The sequence below is a fragment of the Castor canadensis genome, chromosome 8 (genome assembly GCF_047511655.1).
Source record: "Castor canadensis chromosome 8, mCasCan1.hap1v2, whole genome shotgun sequence".
Classification (NCBI taxonomy): Eukaryota; Metazoa; Chordata; class Mammalia; order Rodentia; family Castoridae; genus Castor; species Castor canadensis.
Window position 1 is genome coordinate 153,494,062 of NC_133393.1, and position 21,153 is coordinate 153,515,214.

A 21,153-nucleotide genomic window follows, 5' to 3' on the forward strand; every position below is an offset into this window, starting at 1 on the left:
AGGGCTACGTGGATCGGCGAGTTAACAAGAGGGAGCTGCCATGGGGCAGGGGCTGCTGACCCTAACCCACCCACGTTCTGTTTGCTCCGTCCACCTCACGCCAGAGCCCGATTCCAGTGCTGTGCCTCCCTCTGACCTCTCTCTCCCCTTGGAGGTGGTACCCACCTGGTCTTTCTGCACTTGGCGCTGGCCCCCCAAGGCTGCAGAACGGCCCTGTCCACCTCTCCAGCAGAAGGTGACGAATTCCACAGGCACACAATTCCCAAGAGCACATTTGGAAACAGTAAAGCCAACTTTAATTCAGGGAACACTTGACATAACACTCCTTTATTAAAACCTCAGGACATTGTTATAAAAACTACTGTGTATAAAGACAAACGCAGTGCAACAGCGGTCAGTGTAAAACGCATTATTGTTACATTGGATTATTATTTTTATTAGGAATATTACTGTTCTTTTTTTTTTTTTGTGGTTTTCCCAGTTGTCAGCTCGCAGAGTGACCCTGTGCCTGCTCACAGGAGGCCAGAGTTTCTGGGACACAACTCACTCTTGTCCAACCACATGTACCTGTGCGCCCTTGTCCGGCTGACCCTGGGAGGACATGTGACCTTTGCGGGGAGGTTTCCTGCCTTTTGGGGTGACTGGGCCTCTCACTCTTTTAGCCCCCATGGGGTTATTGCACATCCATAGGCACTCGCTGCTTGGGTGTTGGTGGCGTATCCCACAAGCTCTGACAATAGAAAATGGGGAGAAAGAAGGAGAGACCGGGCATGGGAAACTGGGGCACGGTTCTAAGAGCAGTGCACTAGTTGGGTTCTGGTTGTGGCCACACTGGATGTCCACGGTGGCTGTGCAACTGCAACTTTTGATGCCAAGCTCTGGGCTGGCACCAACCGCAAGGAGGTTCGGCAGGTTTGGGGAAGGGATCGAGGGCAGTTCCACAGGAGTCCCGGTTCTGGAGGCTCTGGCACCTACCCCTCGTGTGGCCACATTCAGTCTGACACACAGTGGGTGAGCAAGTTTGTTTTCTGGAGGTCACAGGGCACAATGCCAGCCCCATGATGCTATCCACTCATCCCTCTCACCTTCAGAGGGTCTGCAGGGACCAGGCTGACCCCTGCTTGCCAGGTGAGCCATGTGACCAAGACCTGAAGTCTTTTCCACCTCCAGGTTTTCATAGCAAAAGAGGGGTCTACAGGGATGGCTCCCTGTGCTGACAAAGTCGCCTGCCACATCTGCAAGAATGTTGATAAAAAACGCCCCAGTACCTCACACAGGCTGTTCTGTTGATCTTGCATGGCTGGGAATCTTAAATTCATTTTTAAAGGCTCTTCCTGTTGGTGGAAGCCAATAAAAAAAAAAAAAGCCACTCTGGGGACCTTGTCTCCTTATATAGCGCAACCTTCCACAGACCCTGGGAATGGGGCCTGAGCAGAGAGATGCCTGGGAGGGGACAGTGTGCTGGAGGGGACCACACGGGGCTCAGATGCCCACATGGTGTGGACAGGACCTGAGTGGCAGTCTGTCTGCACAGGGCATGACCACACCATGGTCCTGTTGTTTGAAATGACCAGGAGAGAGCTTTGACCGGCTGTGAGCAGGAGCTGTCTCTGGACCATAGATGACCTTTGCCACCACTCTTGGCCTTATTTTCCCCGACACCCCCAGGTCTTCCTTTCCTGCCTGGGCCTGAACTTATCTGAAGGACTTTTTCTGCAGACAGGGGAAGCAGCTCCCACCCTAGGGACAAGAGCTGCCTGCCTGAAGTTTTCTAAAGAATTGGAGACACCAGGGACCAGATCCACCTTGCAGAATTGCACGCGTGTGCGTGTGGATGTGGATGTGTGTGAGCACGTGCAGGTGTGTGTGCATGTGTGCGTGTTTTCAATTAAGGCCTGTTGCACACTGGTAATGGTCACTGTCGGGTGTTGGCCTGGCAACTGGTGGCGCCCACATCCTGGTGAACAGGTGGCTTCTTGGCGAGGGCCACAAGTCAGGGGTACCACCAGCCACAGGTTCTGAATGGGGATTCTGAAACACACAGCAATCACACACAGACGAGAGGGGAAGCATAAAACTGCTCATTAATAACACACGGTTCCCAGTGGGAAAAAGTCCGTACGAACACGGGCAGTTACACAAACTGGCACTAAGACAGATTCTGCAGGTCGCACTGACACTGTCCTCTTTCTCTCCTGTTTTATATTATTATTAATTATTATTATTATTATTATTACAAATTACGTAGTGATAGCCAGAAGCTCACAGTTGAGTAAAAGTAGGCAGCTTGGAAAATCAGGCTTAGGAGTCACTAAAACACGACAACTCTGTAAGTCTATTCTAGAACTTATAGATGTGGGGTAGCCACATCTTATCCTCAGGGGCACGTCCACCAGCTGCAGCCATGTTGGGATGGGGACAGATAGCTATTATGGTGACGTGGGGTCTGCAGTGTTCTGAGGAGCCTCGATCTGCAGAGGGATGGGACTGCACGCGCCTGCTGTGCCCAATAGGGTGCTCACACTATGTGCATGCTGTCCCCACACCTGAACAACTCTGCAAGAGAGCGGGTGTTGAGACCCCTGCCCGCACCCCCCACTTGACAGCTGAGAAAAGGAGGTTCAGAGAAGTCAGGTGACTGGCCAGGATTGAGAAGGAGCAGAGCTGCGGGCAATGAGCCCCTCGGCTGCCTGTGCTGGCTTCTCTAAGCAGTGATCTCTGCTGAGCTTCTGAGATGGGAACCTCCTGCTCACCACAGAATGTTCCAGTCCCAAGCCCAGATGAAGCCAAGAAGGCCGCAGACCAGCAGTCCTCAGGTCCATAAACCCCAAAGGGATTTTAAGGAACACCCTCCTATGAGGTGGTCAGTATCAAGGGTTGCAAATCAGGTGAGTCACCCCTTCCTCTCTGTGTAACCATGGCCTCTGACCTCTTGACTCTAGCATCTGGGGAGGGAGCCAGGCCACCAGCCCCTTCTTGGCAGCGGAAGTACCTCTGTGTGAGCATCACCCAGAACCACACAGGAAGCCAGAAGCTCCTCTAACACCTGGACTCACTCCTTCCTCTCACTGACCGGGAAACTGAGGCAGCAAGGGCTTGCCTGTGGTGACACTGCTGTTGGAGGCGGAGCTGATGTCGGGACTGGGGCTTGTGTCCCCTCCCCCCGGGCTCTATACAGAGTTGCAGGCATGGGTGATCCAGCTCGCCGAGCATGCTCCAGGACCATGCCTGCTCCACAAGGACACAGCTCTGGACACATTCGGAGTGACTCAGCATTGAGCGGAAAGGACGCCATGTCTGCCCCAATCAAGATCTCCAACAAGCTATGTGCCAGACCCTGGCAGCATGGTCTGGAGAAAACAAACTGGGCCCAGAGACCCAGGCTGGGGGCCTGTGACAGTGGCCTCCATCCAGCTGTGCATCAGTTTCCAGGCCCACAAAATGGGGCATCCCTATTTTATGGGCCTGTTGAGAGGAGGAAGGGCCGGGGGGAGGGGTTGGGGAGGAGGGTGGAAAACACTATGTTCTAGAGAGTTCTTTCTGCTTTCTTAACGGCAGGGTGTCATGTTTGTGTAGTGTTACCGCTAATCATGGTGAGGCATAGCCTGGCTCCTACCTCATCTCTGCCCTCCTTCTGGATTGGTCCCAGGCACACTGGCTTTGTTTGGTTCTTTGAAACCACTAAGCCTGTAGCTGCCCAGGGGTTGCACTGGCTGCCTGGCAGGGTCTTCTCTCGTCTTTAATGCCCACTCTGGTCTTGATTATCATTTGGATTCTGGGCTTAAATACCTCAGGCCACCCAAGCATCACATGACCTTCATAAGGAGTTGCCTAGCCTGCTGGTCTTCCTTCCTTAGGACTTGTCTGTTCTCTGTCTTCCCTCCCCAGCTGGAGAGTAGGGACCTGGCATCTCCCCATGGTGTCTGGTGGGCGGACGGCCAGCCCGTGTGAGACCTGGGCTGATTAACTGAGGGTGCAGTGGCAGAAGGGACTCATGTTTATTGAGCAGGACCCCGAGCTGAGAGCAGGGGCGATTTGGTATTGCTAACACTGGTGGGAGGAGCATGTCTGCACCGGCAGTGGCCTTTGGGGACTTGTGGAGCCACTTCTAAGGGGACATCCCTCGTGAGTGCTCTGGGGGAGGGGGACAGGTATCAGTGGTGGTGGCGGTGGTGAGCTCTGAGGGCAGATACCACTGGATCCAGGTATACGTGGAAGTCCCACCTTGAAGGGAATGGGTTTCTAGAACCTTCTGTACTTGATTGCCATTGGCCTCACCATCCTGTCTGTCAAAGAGCTCTGTGACTGTTTCGCTCCTCAGACAGAGAGCTCCTGGGACAGAGCTGAGGCTCAACTCACTGTTGTCCCCATGACTAGCTGGCACGGGTCCTCGCCCAAAGCAGGTGCTTAACCAGGATGTGCTAAAGTGAACTAGGCTCCCGACAGTGATGGTGGAGAACGAGAGTGGCAGCTGCTGTGCGGAGGGCATCATGAATGTGTGATAGAGACTGTGCTGGGGGCCTTGGGCTGCAAAGCCCACCACGTCCAGGGAATTGCAGCCTGGAGTTTGGGTTCTTGCAGCCCTGAGGTCAAACTGAGGAGCCCGGGCACCTCTACCCTTCTCGGAGCTGCTTCTTCAGGGGTCTACCACACCCTGGGCACCCCAACAGAGTGTGCACGAGAACAGCTAACCAGAAGGCTGCCTGGGGTCTGCCAGGATTTGTCCTTTAGCATTACTGTCGTCAGGGAAAAAATCATGTATGAGCCAGCCCTGCCTGGTGTTGTCAATCCCCACAGCCCCGAGACACGGTGAGGCTGAACCCTGTGTCCAGCTGACTCCACTGGTCACAGCTGCTGATGGCAGCAAGAGGCTTGAGCCCCTGACCAGGACATGAGCAAGACTCCCTAGTCACATGGGGGACCCATGTCTATCAAAAAGCCTGCATGTAGGGGGACCCCCAAAAAACTAACCAAACGAACAAACAAACAAAAAGGATACCCTGAATCACACAGGCGCGCACACACAGGCTCACACTCAATATCCTGACAGACAGGCCTGAGGGGCCACTATGGAGGGGCGGAGGCAGGGACCACGGGTAGGACTCACGGACTCACATCCTTCTGGCTGGAATCAGCCAGTGCAGCTTTGTGTCGGTCATCTGAGTCCACACAGCGTCACCTCTCAGAAGCCACCAGCTCCAAAGAGAACTATTGCTTGAGGATGGGTGTCTCAGAGCCCCTCCCCTGCACCCCGGCGTCACCCCTGAGTTTGCTCCTAATCTTAGAAGTCCTCGGAGGGGGGCTCTGGGCACAGGTGGCATTTCCTCTTCTGCCACCGCCGCAGCTGCCCCGGCTCTCCCTGCTGTCTCTGTCGAAGTCGTTCTTGGAGGCTGAGCTGGGTGCTTCGGCTCTCACCTCCCCCATCCTGAGGCACGGCAAAAGGGTTTTCTGGGGAAAGCAGAAGGAAACACAGTATCACACAGTGTCTCTCCATGGGACTCGCTGGGGACATTTCTCTAGCGCCCGGAGCCAGGGGAAGCCAGGTGTTCTCTGAGCACAATATCCTTTTGGATATTGTGAAGCATGTGACCTAGGACCGGGAACAAGACGAGAAGGGCTGCTGTCACTATGGTCTGTACAGTTCCTGGCCCAAGCAATGAGACTGAAGTCCAGAGTCAGGACTGGACCAGAAGAACCAAAACCACAAAGAAGTACAGACAACCCTCTAGGAAATCTGACAGAATCAAAGGCTCACTGTTAGAACAGAGGGTGCGGAAATAAAGATCACTTTCGGTTTCTAAGACAGCAGGTTGACTTAGAAAACTCGACGGTGTTCTGTACCCAGCTCAATTACGTATCTGAACGTGGCACAGTCTCAGTTAACACCTGCTGTTTGACACAACCTTTATTATTGTTCCCCTTTAACCTCCAGAAGTATTTTCATTTGGACGATAAATTATATGGCTGCCCTTGCTTTAACAAACTAAAATACTGCAACAGTATTGCCTTTCACAAGAATAACAGAACCCATGGGGAGGAACCCATGGCTCTCTCGAAGGAGGATGGGTCAGAAGACCTTTGGGTAGGGTTAGGAACTTGAAACCGGCTTGCAGGGACACTTACAGCTTTGATTGGCAGAGTCAAATTGCAGACAGGACAATGAGGAATATTCCATCTGTGCAGCCACCATGTATCCCCCATTATAAGAGCATTTGCCAGACTCCTTTGCACAAGGGTGGTCACATGACCCAGCACGCCCAGTGAGGCCTAAGTGGAAGTCTGTTGGGCTACCAGAGGGCAAAGTGGCATTGTTTTGCTTATTGCTACATTGTCAGGGCCTAGCATCGTAACTGGCACTCAGTAGGGGCTTAACAAATGTTTGTTGAGTGAATGAATAAATAAAGCAAGAATTTAAAGCCCAGGTGAACTGTCTCTCAAATGTAAAGTCAACAGAAAACCCTGTTGAATTGTATTTTTGAAAAATATTCCCAAGAGTCTTTCTTAAATAAATTCTTAGAGGACACACTTAGGCAAAGCATGGGGGAAAGCGGGTTTCCCTGGCAGGAGCTCCGGCCACAAGCATAGAACTATTTAACTCTAGGACCGTGTTGGAAACAAATCTAAGAATTGTGACTATTACAGAAAAGAATGAAAAAGGACGCAGAGGACTGATATAAATATCAACACGTAGGAGGTGAAGAGGAGGCAGTATAAATAAATGTCTTATTCACTTATAGCTGGGGTCTAAATAATTATTTAGAAGTTGAAGTCAAATTAGTGGTATGAAGGAAAATAGAAAAAAAAGAGTCAAACTAAAATAATTTGGTGGAAGAGAGGATGGGAGGGAAAGCAGAAAAATTTTGAATTTTGACATAGTTCATAGTACAGAGAAAATAAGCATTGTGTCAAGAAACAAAGGATCAAGGGTATCACATGACACTTTAATTATGACGGTAACCATGGGATCAAAAGCACAGCTTTCCAAATGATCAGAAGACACACACGCACAAAAGATAACACAAGGAACATGGAGACCAGATGGTGGAAATTGACAACCCCCACACCAGCTCTAAAGGCAGAGCATATTTCATAAGCTCCGATGAGAGAAAGAACCAAATGTAGCTGCGTATCAGGAAGTGTTAATGAGCTAAAAAAGAGGTCACACGCAGACTTGATCGCAAGCAGGACTCACCAAGGCAGAGTGACGCAGAGAGGTGCCTGCCTGTGCTGCTGAGCTCTTGGCTTAAGGGTTAATTGACAGATTTTGTGTCAGGTGGGTTTTATTGCATTTGAAAAGAAACGATGGGCAGAAATCGAGCATACAAATGCAAACCAAGAGAACCCAGGGGTCGTGATTTGAATAGCAGACAAATGAAGAAATGCTGATGGAGAAAGAGAGGGCCCTGTGTGGGGCACAGCAGCAGGGTGATGGGTGCCAGGGACCGGAGAGCAGAGCTCCTGTGTTCATAGAGAAGGGCTGCTGGGAATTTAGGGAGAAAGAAGACAGAGCACGGGAGTTTCAGGGCATTCCACTTCACTGCTCTCAGTCCATTACAGACGAAAAGTGGCAAAAACAAAAATCAGGATGGAGAAGTTCAAGTCTGATTAATGACTGTAGGTGTGTACACGTGTTCTTGAAAACACACACACACACACACACACACACACACACACACACACACACACACACACGAGTTGCTACCACACCTAAATTTCAAAAGTAGGGACCAGCATGTCCTCTGACTACAATATAACAGAATTTGAAAATATTAATAACAAAGCCACAAAACAAAGTAAACTTCACACCAAGGCGTTTTTAAATGCTTTAAAATAACCCCTAAGTCAAACAGTGGAAAACACAAATCACACAATGTCTAGAAAAGGGCTAGGAGTGGGGCCCAAGTGGTAGAGCATTTGCCTTGGCTAGCAAGCACCAGGCTTGGGGTTCAACTCAGTGCTGCAAAAATTAAAAAGAAATTGTAGGGAACAAAAATTTAAAAGTTCAGAACAAATCTTAAAAAATAAAAATAACATTTCAGAATCTGTATGATGCAGTCCAAGGCAATCCTCAGAGGAAAACTCATGGCCTTAAATAATGATCTTAGTAAAGAAGAATTAACCACTCTGCAGAGTGCCAGAGGCAGAGATCAGGAAGGTTAAGGGTCGAAGCCAGCCTGAGCAAATAGTTCCTGAGCCCTACCATGAAAAAAACTATCACAAAAAAGGGCTGATGGAGTGGCTCAAGGTGTAGGCCCTGAGTTCAAATCCTAATACTGCAAAAACAAAACAAAACAAAAGAATTAATCACCCAACTCAAAAAATTAGAAAAGACAAAAATAAACCCAAGGAAGACACAGGAAAGCAACAGATAGATTAAAACTGAAGTGGAGTTAAACAACCCCCCACCACCGCTTCCCCCCAACCCCCAAAAGGAAGTCCGACTACAGGTTCTTTGAAAAACAACAGGCTATGCTAACTGTAGGAGAATCTTACAAAGCCCAAGTCACAGATGGGGCGACGAGCAGGGGACTTTCTGGAGGCTCCAGTCTCCACTGCCCCTGAGTTTTGCTCCATGTAACTGTATACAATTTGCCCGTGTCAAGGTCACTGGAGACCTCCACAGTGCTGACTCCAGAGTTGGCTCTCAGCTCTCCTGCCACTTGCCTCAGTGTCACACACCAGCCCTCTGTCCTGGTTCTCTGCTTCTCTAGCTGCCCCTGCCCAGGCCCTCTGCTGCTCACTCCTCCCCTTCCAAGCCTCCTCTTGGGGCCATCTTTGCTCTCTCCCAACTCCCTGCCAGGATCTGGGCCCCTCCTGCGAGTTTGGAGACTGCGTCCGTGCTCCTCCAGCCTGCTGTGCTCACCTGAACTCTGTGCCTTTAGCCAAGCTGCCTGTGTCACAGAACCCAGATGTTTCATGCACATCTCACACTTAACCGGCCCTCAGCTAAAACTCCCGTCTTCCCCCGAGACACCATGCCTCTAGCTGTCCTGACCCCACTAAGAAGCACTCCTTCCTGCCATTCACTCCTGCAGAGCCCTGGAGTCACCACTGGTCCCCCTTTCACACCACCATCCAACCAACCAATTAACAAATCCCGGTCTCCCTACTTCAGAATGTGCCACAAACCTGCTCTCCTGCACTGTGGTTGCTCCTCCCGTGACCCAAACCCAAGGGAGCCTCGCAGCAGCTCTCCACTGGGCAAATCCTTCCTTAAATTCTCACCCCAGCAGCTGGGGTCCCGCGAAGACCTGAGTCTGTCACTCAGAATGGAGGCTGAAGAGCTGTTCCCGCCTCTTATGGCATTCCTCTGCACCCTCTTGCTCCTGGTACTCTATGCCATCCTGGGCCCAGAACCCCAGACACTGGGGGAAACTGTGGGGGGTGTCTGTGGGGCATCGTGGAGGAGACTGACACCTGGATGACAGGTGTCCCACCTGGCAGAGGCCTGAACAATCCGAGGAGTGGGAATTCACTTCTCTCTACAGGGTGAACTGGGACTCTGGTCATCTCTGCCTTTCAGACCCCAACTGGGGCTGGAACTTACACCTCCAGTGTCCCTCCTTTCTGCTGCCCTGGACTTGAATGGCAGCCACGAGCTCTCCTGGGTCTCCCAGTACATCCTGGGACGTCTCAGCCCCATAATTGTGTGAGGCACTTCCTCATGCTGTAACTTTCTTTCCTGTGGCACTGGGGATTGAACTCAGGTCCTCACACTCACTAGGCAAACACTCCATCACCTGACCCACACTCCCAGTCCTTTTGCCTTGAGTTTGTTTGCACATAGCTTCTCGAGCTTTTGCCCAGGCTTGTCTTAGACCATGACCTTTCTACCTGTACTTCCTGAGCAGCTGGGATTATAGATGAGCCACCATGTCCGCTCTCAATGTATCTTTCTCTGTAAGTATGAATCCTATCGGTTCTACTGCTGGAGAGAAGCCAGGTTAATACTGATTTCTACAGCCTGCCTCTGCCTCTTCTCCCACTGCTTACTTCCTTCAGGTCACCTTCTCAGTGAGACCCTCCCTGGCTATGCTCAAACGTTCCTCTCCTTGGCACAGTCACCACCCACAGCCCTGTGGTCTGCATGCGTGCCTTTGATTGTCTGCAGACTCCATAAACCAGGGCTTCTCATTGGTTTTGTCCTGCTGAATCTCCGGGGCCATGCTGATGCTGACACAGAGTCAAAATAAGCAAAGAGAGAGAAGAACGAAAGGAGATGACCTGCTCAACTCTTCCCCAATTGCATCGGAAAACCCCAACGATAGGGATGGGTTTCCAAGAAAATAGAAATTGCGCAAAGGATCCAGGAAGGCAGAATCTCAACAAACCAGTTGCCAAGAAGGGAGAAACTGTCAAATGGCAAACCCAAAACCTAAAATAAGGGAGAGGCGAATTAAAGCCATAACGAAGAGTTCTGCGGAGCACAGACACGGGAAGCGTCCACAAGCCTTCCCACCCCATGTGCACCGGGACCAGCAGGGTGGAGCATCCCATGTGCACACCGGGCTGGGCTCCTGCTTTGTGGAGGGTAATTTCATGACAGGCAAATTGATGGAGGCCATGGCGCAGATGTGCACACCTTTGCCTCGGCAAGGCACAAGCTCACTCATCCCAGTGGTGGGGGACACAGCTGCCATCTACGGATGTGAAGCCCAGGACCTGGGTTCAGAAACAAAGGCTCCCACAGGGTGATGCAAAGCAGAGGCCAGAGGGTGGGCCAGCTGGGGCTGCCCCAGGTCACTGTCCTGACGCTCCCAAGAGCATTCCCTGCTCTCCTCTCCAGGGTATCGACACTGATGCTTGTGGCACTAATGGCACCTCCTCCCAGAATCTCCAGCCACCTCCTGGATACCCCCCTTGGATGCTTAACTGACACCTCATTCAGATCGCATCCAAAACCAAACTCCTGAACTACCCTCAAAGCCTCCCCTTCCCATCCCACTCCCCACTCTGTCCTGCCTTCACGGTGCATGGCAGCTCCATCCTGCCAGCAGCTCTGGACAAGTCTTGGAGCCACCCTGACTCCTTCCTTTCTCACCTAGGTCCAACCCATTGACCAATCTCACTAGCTCTATTGTCAAAGTAGATCCAGGCCTCCTCCTGTTCCTTCAGCATCCCTGAGTGCTCCTACCTCAGGACCTTTGCACCAGTGGCCCCTTTGCTTGGATGGCCACCCTGGACATGTGTGCAGGGCTCACTGCTCAGCAGCCTCAGGTCTTGGCATGGGCTTTTTCCCGTCATTCCCATCTCCCTGACCCTTTCAATTTTGGACTCTGCCTCCCCCACCAGCACATCCATCCCACAGGCAGGGCTTTTCTGGTATCGTGCTGTTCAGGCTACCCAAGTCTTGAGAGCCTGGGGGCTGAGGATGGGGAGCATGTCCCACACCCATGTAATGTAGCTTGGAGTCAGGGTTTTCAAAAGTTCTCACTGAGCACGACTCTGTGCCTGACACAATCCATGCTCCCAACAGAGATTAGCTGGTCCAGTCCTCCCGAGGGCATGCAAGGTACAGATGTGGTCAGTCCCGCTTTTAAAGAAGGAAACAGGCACAGAGAACTCAGCACCCTGTCTTAGCTCACACAGCCCGTGGTACGCCCAGCAGCCTGTCTCCTGTCCAGGTCCTTGGCCTGTCAAGCGTGACCTAAATGGGGAACAAGTCCCTAAAGAAATGCTGGCTGCACGAGACCAGGGAATAAGCATTCATTCATCAACAGGACGGAAACCACAGCCTCCAGCTAGTAACATTGTATCAGTGTCCATCTCACTTCCATCTGCTGTTACAATTGAGCCACACAGCAGGCGCCAGAGGCTCGCACTAGTGGCTCATGCCTATAATCCCAGCTACTCACGAGACAGCGATTGCAGTTCAAAGCCAGCCTGGCAAATAGTTCATGAGACCCTGTCTCAAAAAAAAAACCCCAAACCATGACACAAAAGAGCTGGTGGAGTGGCTCAAGCAGCAAGCGCACTTGCCTAGCAAGCATGAGGCTCTAAGTTCAAACCCCAGTGCCGCAAAACCAACAAACCAAAATGAGCCACAGAGAGGCAAGATGTCACCACTGCAGGAACCCTATGTAGAGAGGGTGGTGGGGACACGCAGGAAACTTCTGTACTTTTCCACTCAATTTTTCTGCAAACCTACAGCTGTTATAAAAAATACAGTCTATCCCCTGAATAATAACAAAATTCATAAGACAGTGAGATCTCACTTTATATCCATCAAATCAGCCCAAAGGAGGATATCAGAATCCCAAAAGTGGGTGTGGACATGACAGAGGGGACTCCGCCCTGCTCTGCTGGGGACACAGCCCCCGACTCACGGACCTCGGAGACCCTGAGCTTGTCTTTTGGAGATGACAAAGTATTCAGAGAGGTGTGCAGAGGTCACATGCAAACTCTGAGTCTTTGGAGGAGATGGTACTGGGTTTGAATTCAGGGCCTTGTGCTTGCTAGGCAGGTGCTGTACTGTTTGAGCCTCGCCTCCAGCCCTCCTGAGGAAAGGGGGTGACAGCATCCATCCTGCGCCCCCACTGCTCCCTTACTGTGTGTCAATGTTGACACCCACCTTGGGGCCTTCCAGTCTGTCTGCTGGCATCCTATGCCAGGTTGGGTGCCAGGTCACAGACCTGAGTCACGGTGGGTCCTGCCCTCGAGGGCTCTGAGCTGGGGTCGGGGGGCCACCCCAGGACCCAAGACAGGAGCAGCCAGTTCTTGCTGTGGCAGCTGTGACTGTCTGAGGTCCTCAGGTCCTGGCCTGGTTCTTGGGGAGCCGATGTCAAGCTGAAGAGGGGTGACCTAGCCAGGTCATTGGGAATCACAGTGGGTCTGGCTGTGGGTGACCCAAGTTGCTCCTGGCCAGGGTGAGTCTGGAAAGTCCATGGCCATCACCACCTTCTCTGCCAGGTGCAGGCTCTTGAACTTGACCCCAGGGCTCTGGGGAGCCATGCTGGGGATCTTTTCTAATTTAGCACAGGCAATAGTTTGGGTTGCTGAGCCAGCACTGGGCCAAGCGCTGTCCCTGTAGGCCATGGCTGGAGGCAGAGCCACTTGCCAGGGCCACATTTCTAGTCAGTGGTGGGACAGGAGTCTAGGCTGTGGCCTGGCAGGCAGGGAACCAGGTGGGCCTGGTGTGAGGGGTGCGGGGAGCGGTGGGGTGCGGAGCGGCGGGGTGGGGGGGGCAGTGGCTGGGTGCTGGAGCATGCAGCTGGCAGGCCGGGTGGGCTGTCTGCAGCCTAATTGAGAAGACAAGACTGAGCACCTGGTGATTTGAATAATAATGAAAGCTTCCAGACTCAGAAGCTGCTGCTGAGCCTGTGATAAGCCAGCTCCTGCCAACAAAGGCAGATCAGCGGGGTGGCACGACATGACTAATGGCAGGTGAGCGGCAGATGCCTGTGTTGGACAGCACGGATGCAGCTCACGTCCATTTAGGCTGACTGTGTGCTGGGGGCACCCAGCCTGGGCGTGCTTTCTGGGTCCCTGTTAAGCACTTGTACAAGGAGCAGGCAGCGGGGGTGCTGGGAGCAGCAGAGGGGAGGTGGCAGCAGCTGACGTTGCAGAGGTGGGTCGCTCAGTGGGTAGCTCTCAGAAGGCAACCTTTGTGGAATGCCACACTGATGGAAAGGTATCAGGAAATGTGACAGAGAACTATGACAGCCTGTGCACGCACTCAAGCAGCCAGGGCTAGAGACTGTCTACACCACTGGGGAGCAGGGCACCACGGCTGGTGGCTCCACTTTGGAAACTGGCTGGCAGGAGACCCGAAAGCAGGGCAGACGTCTGCCTCCCTACCTTAGGGATCTACCTATTGGGGTGCCATCACAGACCCTCAGGAGGTCCCTGTCCTCATCCCCAGGAGCTGTGACTGGAGGAAGACACTTGCCCTGGGATGAAGCTGGAGGAGAGACCTGGGATTGTGGCCAGGTTGATGCGGTCACCAGGGTCTTAAAGAGCGAGGCAGGAGTGTTGGACAGAAGGACGTGACAGCCAAAGCAGAGACGGGAGAGGTTGCTGTGGGGGGGTGACTGGCTAAGGACTGCCAGTCTCTGGCACCCTGACGCTTGCTGTTACAAGACTCAGTTCAGACTGCCACCCCTTAGATGGCCAGGGGCACATTCGTGCTGTTTTCAGTCAAGGAGTTGTAGCAATGTGTTGCAGCAGCCACAGACACTAATGCAACACCCAAGAGAAAAGTGTCCATAACTTCACCAAAGGACTTGGGCAAGAATGTTCAGAGCAGCGCTACTTCTGATGGCCCCCAAGTAGAAACAACCTCTCCAGGCAATTGGATAAACACACAGTGGCACATCCATGCAATGGACTACTACACGGTCACAAACAAGGACAAAACCTCGACACACACAAGATGCTGATGAATCTTTTAGCTAAAACATGGTGTAGAAGAGGCAGGCCTTGCAGAGCCTACACTGTCCAATTCCATTCAGGGGCTGGAAGTCAGGAAAGCAGTGCCAGAGGCAGTGGGAAGTTTCATATCACGAAGTCATATGAGCTGTGTATTCCAGACAGGATGCACCACGGAGTGGTGTCTTGGCCAATGCCATACTGTGGATTCAGTGGTGGCCCCACGTGATCACATGGCCTATTAACACTGCAGCTTCTTAGTTTGTGAGACTACACTGTGATGTTGGAAGGACAAAGTCCTCTAGCAATGCAGCTCTTCAGGGTACAAGGGGACATGTTCCTCAAGCCACCCACTGTGGCGTGGCTCCATGACGGAGCTGGTGGGAGCCACTGCTTCGTGAGGCCTCTATCTCCCATGATGCCACAGGGTCAGGGCACACTGCTACCATCTGGTAAAAATAAACACCAGTTGTTTACAAAGTGGGTTTTACAGATATCTGCACAGACACCCTCATCGCACTCCAGCTGAGGCAGGTCGGACTTCCCCACTCTGCAGAGGGAGCCTGAGCTTCCGGGGTGGAAGGGGACAGTGCTACTGACAGACCCCATTCACCTCCAGTCTAAACTCCACCACCAGACCAGGGCCCCAGCTTCACAGCTGGCCCTGATTGGATGAGCCCACTGCTGTGTCCCACCCCCATGCGGTGACTGGCCCAGGGACAGGAGAGGGATCCACAGGGGCCAATCAGGACCAGCAGGGCATGGTTCTGGGGCCCGTGTTTGAGCCAATGGGAACACTGAGATGGTCTTTGCCGCTGAACTTGGACCTGACTTTTAAGGACTAGACAGAAGTGACAGAATGGGGCTTCACTTCCAAGATTGGGTCAGCTTGACTGGGTTCCTTGTTCCCTTCATCTTCCTCTCCTCTCCTCTCTCGGACCTCTTTTGGGAGAAGGTGGCTGCCATGTGGTGAGCTGCCCCATGGAGAGACTCCATGTGCTGAGCAGCCGCTGTCTTGGGCTGGGGACAGCCAGGGAGAGAGCGCCTGAGGGGAGGGGTCTTCTCCAGCTGAGCTTTGAGGCCACCACTATCCACCAATGCCCAGGCTGCAGCTTGACCAAAGATCCTGAGCCAGAAGACTCTGCTAAGCCACTCCCAGGTCCCCACCTCCCAGAGGAGAGGAACAAAGGTTTGCTGTTGGAAGCTGCTAGGCCTGGGATGGTTTGTTACACAGCAGTTGTTGACTCCCACAGGACCTTGGTGTGTGGCAGTCTTCACCCTCCTCCTTAGCGGAAAGTCACCTTTCTCCACTTGCCTTGGTTGGCTATTCTGCTCAGTGTGGATTTGGGGAGGATTACATGAGACAATGCATATAAAAACGCCTTGCTCACAGAAAGTACTCAATAAATACATGGCTTTAAAGCGGGGAGGAAGAGAATTTCAAAAAGGGGGTGGTAGACACCCTGGGGAACTTTTATTTTGCCTCAATGCATGACCTAGAAAGCTAGAGATGGACGCTGGTCATGGTGCAGGAGAGGCCAGGCAGGAGGGTTTGACCTTGGACATGTCACGTGACAGTCCAGCGCCTCAGTTTCCCCATGCAGCAAGCAGAGAGAACTTCAGTGCTGAGATTGGATGTATGGACTGTGTCCTGCGGCAGCCTCCCCCAGCCCATCTGGGTCGGCTGCTCCCTGGGTTTCTAGGAGGGACGGACAGGCATCCCCATGAAGCCGTTAGAATGATCCTGGGCTCTGCAGGGCACCACGTTGTTTGCAAGATTAACGTGAAATCGTTCTCTTTCCCCCAGAAGGAAGCTGGCTGAAGTCCCAGCCAAAGCAACGGCAGACAGATGGGGAGGGATGACGAGGCCGTTTGGTGCCAGCTACACCCAGACAGGACGGAGCCTGGTGTGCTCTTGGCGCCCACGGATTGCTCCACAGGATGGGGACACAGGGACACAAGGCACTGTGGGAGCAGTGGCAGAGAGCCGGGCAGTGGGCACCTGTGCTGTCCTGCTGTGAAGACTGTGAAGAGCCCTTGGAAGTTGGAGCCCCTGCTCCTGCCTGGGAGCCCTCCTTCCCCAGGCTCTTTCAGACGTCTTCCAGGCTGCTCAGTCCAGACATCCTCCTTAAACCCCTATTTCTTCCCCTCCCCAACCTGACCCACCAGCCAGTCCCTTGGGCCCCACCTGCCACCTCTGCCATCGCCAGCCTCATCCAAGCTATAGACAGCAGTGGCGGCCTCTCTGGTGGATTCCAGCTCTCTCATATTCCACCTGTTAAGGGAACCTTTTAAAAAGTCAATTGAGCCAGGCACAGGTAGCTCATGCCTGTAATCCTGGCAACTTGAGAGGCAGCTGACATTGAGAGGATCAGTGTTCCAGGCCAGCTTGGGCAAAAAACGTTTGAGACCACATCTCAACAGAATAAAGTTGGGCATGGTGGTACATGCCTGTCATCTCAGCATCGGTAGGAAGCCTACAATCGAGGGTCATGGTCCAGGCTGGCCAGAAGGGAGACCCTGTTTACCAGAGCAAAAGGGCTTTATGGCTCAAGCGGTAGAGTACCTCCTTTGCAAGAGTGAAGTCCCGGGTTCAAAGCCCAATACGATAAAAAATAAATAGCTAAATGAATAAAAAGGAATCATGTGACTCCCCTTGGAGCATTTGTGGATAAGAAGCCTTGCAGCCCACGGTCAGACCCGACCTAGGTCTCCCTGCCCGGGCTTTCCTTCCCTTCTTATACTGTGCCACCTGGGCTTTCCTTCTGAGGCACGAATGCCCCTGCCTCAGGGCCCTGGCACTGCTGCTTCGGGTCCCGGGAACCCTCCCCACCTTGGTCTCCTTAAATCTGGCAAGATCACTCCTTTCCACCCTACAAACCTCAGCTGCCCAGAGAAGCAGAGGCCAAGTCACAGAGGCCATGGCTGCCGGGCTGAGGGACAGTCCTGCCTTGCAGGCTGCTTGGAGCCTCGGAAAGGTTTACAGCCAGGGAGGATGGGCCAAATGCAGGGCTGGGGTCAAGGGGAAGAAGCTATACTGGCTCTGGAGGCTCCTGTCGCTCAGGCCCTACCTTTAGCCTTCCTTCTGCCACCTCGCCCTCTCAACTCTCAGAAAGGCTCAGGGCTTTTAGCCATCCCCATCCCAAGGTTAATTTTTAATACACTCTGGTAAATATTTGATGCCACCGCTTTAACGGGAAACCTGTGCTCTATGTTAAATGCCACGAAATGCTCTGAGCTGCCGTCCTGTCCTCACCATCCACAGCCTCTGCCGCAGTCCCCACCTCCTGCTCTGTGGGAACAAAGACTCCCTTGTCCCCGCTATGAATCTTTCAAGACACTTTTGCATCTATTCTTGTCCCCAATCCATGTCTCCATTAGCCAGACACAAGGTCAGGGCTGCAGAAACCATGGGGCTCTTCCTCCGTCCCGCACAGGGGAAGGAGTCCAAGGTGGCAGAGAGAGTCCAACAAGGGGCCTAGGACCCCTGGAGGACCGAGGCAGGCCCTAGCCTTGTCCTGCCCAGGGGAAACAGACCGCATGGGCTCTGCCCATGACAGTGGTAGGCAGGAGAGAGAGGCCTCGGGAGGACGGTGGTGAGGGATAAGTAGGAGTTTGCCCAGGGCTGGGGTGGGATCTAGGGAAAGCAATGGGGCTTGGGGAGCACTGCTAGGTGACAGCCCCAGCTCTGGCCTGGAGCCCAGCCTTGGATACACATTTTGTGAGTTCCTGTGCCTCCTCCTCCTAGGAAATCTCTACTTTGTCCTCGTTGTCCATGGCTCCAGGTCCTTCTTGACTCTGTGTTCCCTCCAACCTGGAAGGACCTTGGCCTTGTTTCAATCTGCTGAGCCACGGCTGCCCGCGGCCTGGGGTCACTCCATGCCGTCCTCCTGTCCTCTGCCATCTGGCAGCAGGGTGGGGCTTGACCCAGGTCCACAGCAAGGATGTGAGTACCCACACACTCACACTCAGTCACACACACACCCCACAGCCCCAGTCTTGCCCACCCCACCTAGCTCCAGGAAGGAGCCCTCTCTCATGAGCTGTGGCTGTGTCCACTGTCCCTTCTGGCCCCCTCTGCACAACTCTCACCTCCTGCTCACCTGTGACCTGCCCTCTGTCTCTCCCCCTTCTCCCCTGGAGCCCCACAGTGGTTGGTATAATGCTCCCACCATGAGTCCACAGCCCCTGTCCCAGCAATGCCACCTTCCCACCAGTGGTGACACCAGGCCTCACTGGAGCCGAACCCCAGGGTCTTTGCCCAAATGCAATCCCTTCACAGGTCCTGTCTACCCCTGGCCTGGGTACAGCCTCAGGCTCTCTGTGGCCTCCCTGCCTCCACTCACTGTGGTTGGCCTTGCCCACAGTGCTTAGGACTCTCCGCAGCCCTCCCGGATGCTAGCTCTGTGTCTTCCTTAAACTAATGGTCACATTCTCCTCTCTGTCTCCACAGCACCACTCAATGGAGCCCTGCCTTTCCTCCAACTCAGATGCCCCATCGATTGACTAATGGCTTTCTGGGAAGACACAGTGGCGCATGTATAGCATTCCATCACTCTTGTGCATCGATCAGGGAGATGCCTGGGTTTGAGACCTCTGAAGTGACAAAGATGTGCCTCCCAGAGTAAGTGGTGATGGTATTGCAGAGACCTGGCAGTTGTAGGAGGGAGACTGGGGAGGGGCAGTCTTTGGGTGTCCTTCCTACAGGTGGGACCCCCCCCGCCCCCGTCCCTGTGCCCCTTCCCTGTGGAGAAGGCATGGATTTCAGGCACTTGGCTCCCACACTGTGGAAGAAGCTGGGCAGGGAGCATCTGAAAGGGATGTGGATGGCTCAGCAATGGCTCTCAGTAGCCCAGCTCCTAGGGGAGGCAGATGCCAGGCCCCACTGGACCACTGAGTGTCAGCTGACAGGTCCTAGAGGCTGAGGGGGGGGTCCTGCCTACACAAGACCCCACAGAAGTGTCTTTGAGGGTGGACCTGGGAGGGCCAGCAGGAGGGAGGCCGGGAGGCTGAGGGAAACCCGAGGGCACACGGGGAGGGTTATAGGTACCTCCACATCTGCCCTCCCTGCTGTGTGAAGCTGCACCTGGACACAGCACCTCCAGAGTCCTCTGAAATCTCACAGCTGTGGCCAAACTTGCCAGGAAAGTGGGTTCTGGGATACAAAGACCCCTGAGTGACCAAGTCCATGGCAAAACCAACTGGCACAACACTCCCCTTCTGTGTGGCTGGAAGAGATGTGACCCCCAGCAGGAGTTGGGGTAGCAGTTACCGAAGGACACACAGCTGGGCGGTATGGAGCCTGGTGTGCCCAGTGTGGACTTGAAGCCTGGTGTTCCCTGAGCTCAGGGTCTCTGCACACAACGACTCATCCCCAGGGCTCATGAGAAGCACTGCAGACCCATGCCCCAGAGCTACCAGGGAGCCTCAGAAATGCAGTGAGACACTGTGGAGGAAGGGCGCCTTCTGGGCACAGCAGCCCTGGCTCCATTGCTCTGATGGCGGCCGGACGGATGCCCACGCTGGGAGAGATTTGCTTCGCCAACAAGCATCTATTCTGGGAAGCAAATATTTAGCCCAGGTCTTAATGGCAGGGGATGAGGAAGGAAAGAGCTTTGTTCCTCTGATCCACGCTGATGGACATGGACTCCTACCCCTGCCTGCAGTGACCCGTCTGGAAGCTGGGTCGATAAGAACCTTGAGCAACATCAGCTTTGTGGCCAGCCATGTTTGTCTCCCTCCCTCTGCAAAGCCCTGTGGCAGCTCAGATGGCACTGAAGTCCTGAGATTGACACAAAGGGACGTTCTCTCCTTCCAGAGGGCTTGTGATCCAACCCCGCCTGGCTTGGGCAGGAAAGTCTAGTTATTGTGACAGGGCACTTTAATTAAGATCCTAAAGTAGCACCCAGGCGGGACAGAGTAGTACCCAGATCACCCTGCAGGGTCTTTGAGCCACCTCCAAGGACTAGGTGTGTGTGTGACTGGGCAGGGTGTCCCCAGGAACAGAGTCACCAGGTTCTGGGCTCCTGGAGGCCCTGTGTCCATTCCCCTAAGGCCTTGGTTTTCACAGGCAGGCAAATGGGCTCACGTGGGATCACGGGGCTCCAGACCCAAAGCTCTCACTCCCTGACCTTGCTCAGCTGTGCTCTGGGCTCCAAGGCTAAAACCTGTACTGCAAACCCAGGCTGGAAAAGGGCGTGTGGACCCGCCCCACCTAGTTCATTCTGGAGGTGCGTCTTCAAAGTGATCCCCAGATCCTCCTGAGGTGCTCCTGCCCCTGGATGAATCCATCCATCTTTCCAAGCAAAGTAAGTGACGGTCGGAATGGATTTGCTGGCTCCTTAAAGACGGGTTCCGCCTCCTTTGTCTCTCTTTCCTCAGCACAGAGTGCAGGGCATGGCCTCTGGCTGCTCTCAATAAACGCTTGTTGAATGAATGCAGGGACTGGCAGTCTCCAGGCAGAGAAGCAGAAGTGGGGCCGGAGATCTGGCCAAGGAGAGGCCCACGGTGCTCCCTCCCAGGATGGAGGACCCACAAGTGTGGAAGGGGGCAGCCTTCTGCCTCCTCCTCTCCCCTGCTTCCTTTGCCCTGAGAAGGACCAGGATTGGAAGGAGCTAATGAACTAACCGTGACCCTGGGCTGACTACTAGGTGCCTGTCTATGGGTGTCTCTGGCATCACTGGGACCCTCTGTTCACGTACACATAAGCACATTCACAAGGGCTGGGGTGTGTCTCCGTGGTAGAACGCTTGCCTCACGTGTGCAAGGATGGCCCTGGGTTCCACT

At 53.6% G+C, this 21,153-nt stretch overlaps 1 protein-coding gene across 4 annotated transcripts in view; it reads right to left on the reverse strand.

The window, feature by feature from the left end:
• Positions 1-273: 273 nt before the first annotated feature.
• Positions 274-21,153, reverse strand: part of Shisal1 (shisa like 1) — a 69,013-nt gene continuing 48,133 nt past the window's right edge. For all 4 annotated transcript variants that reach the window (XM_074084664.1, XM_074084666.1, XM_074084667.1 and 1 more), the window contains exon 5: positions 274-5,448. In XM_074084664.1, the coding sequence (XP_073940765.1) occupies position 5,448 (1 nt within the window). In that variant the 3' untranslated portion in view covers positions 274-5,447. The remainder of the gene's footprint in view (positions 5,449-21,153) is intronic.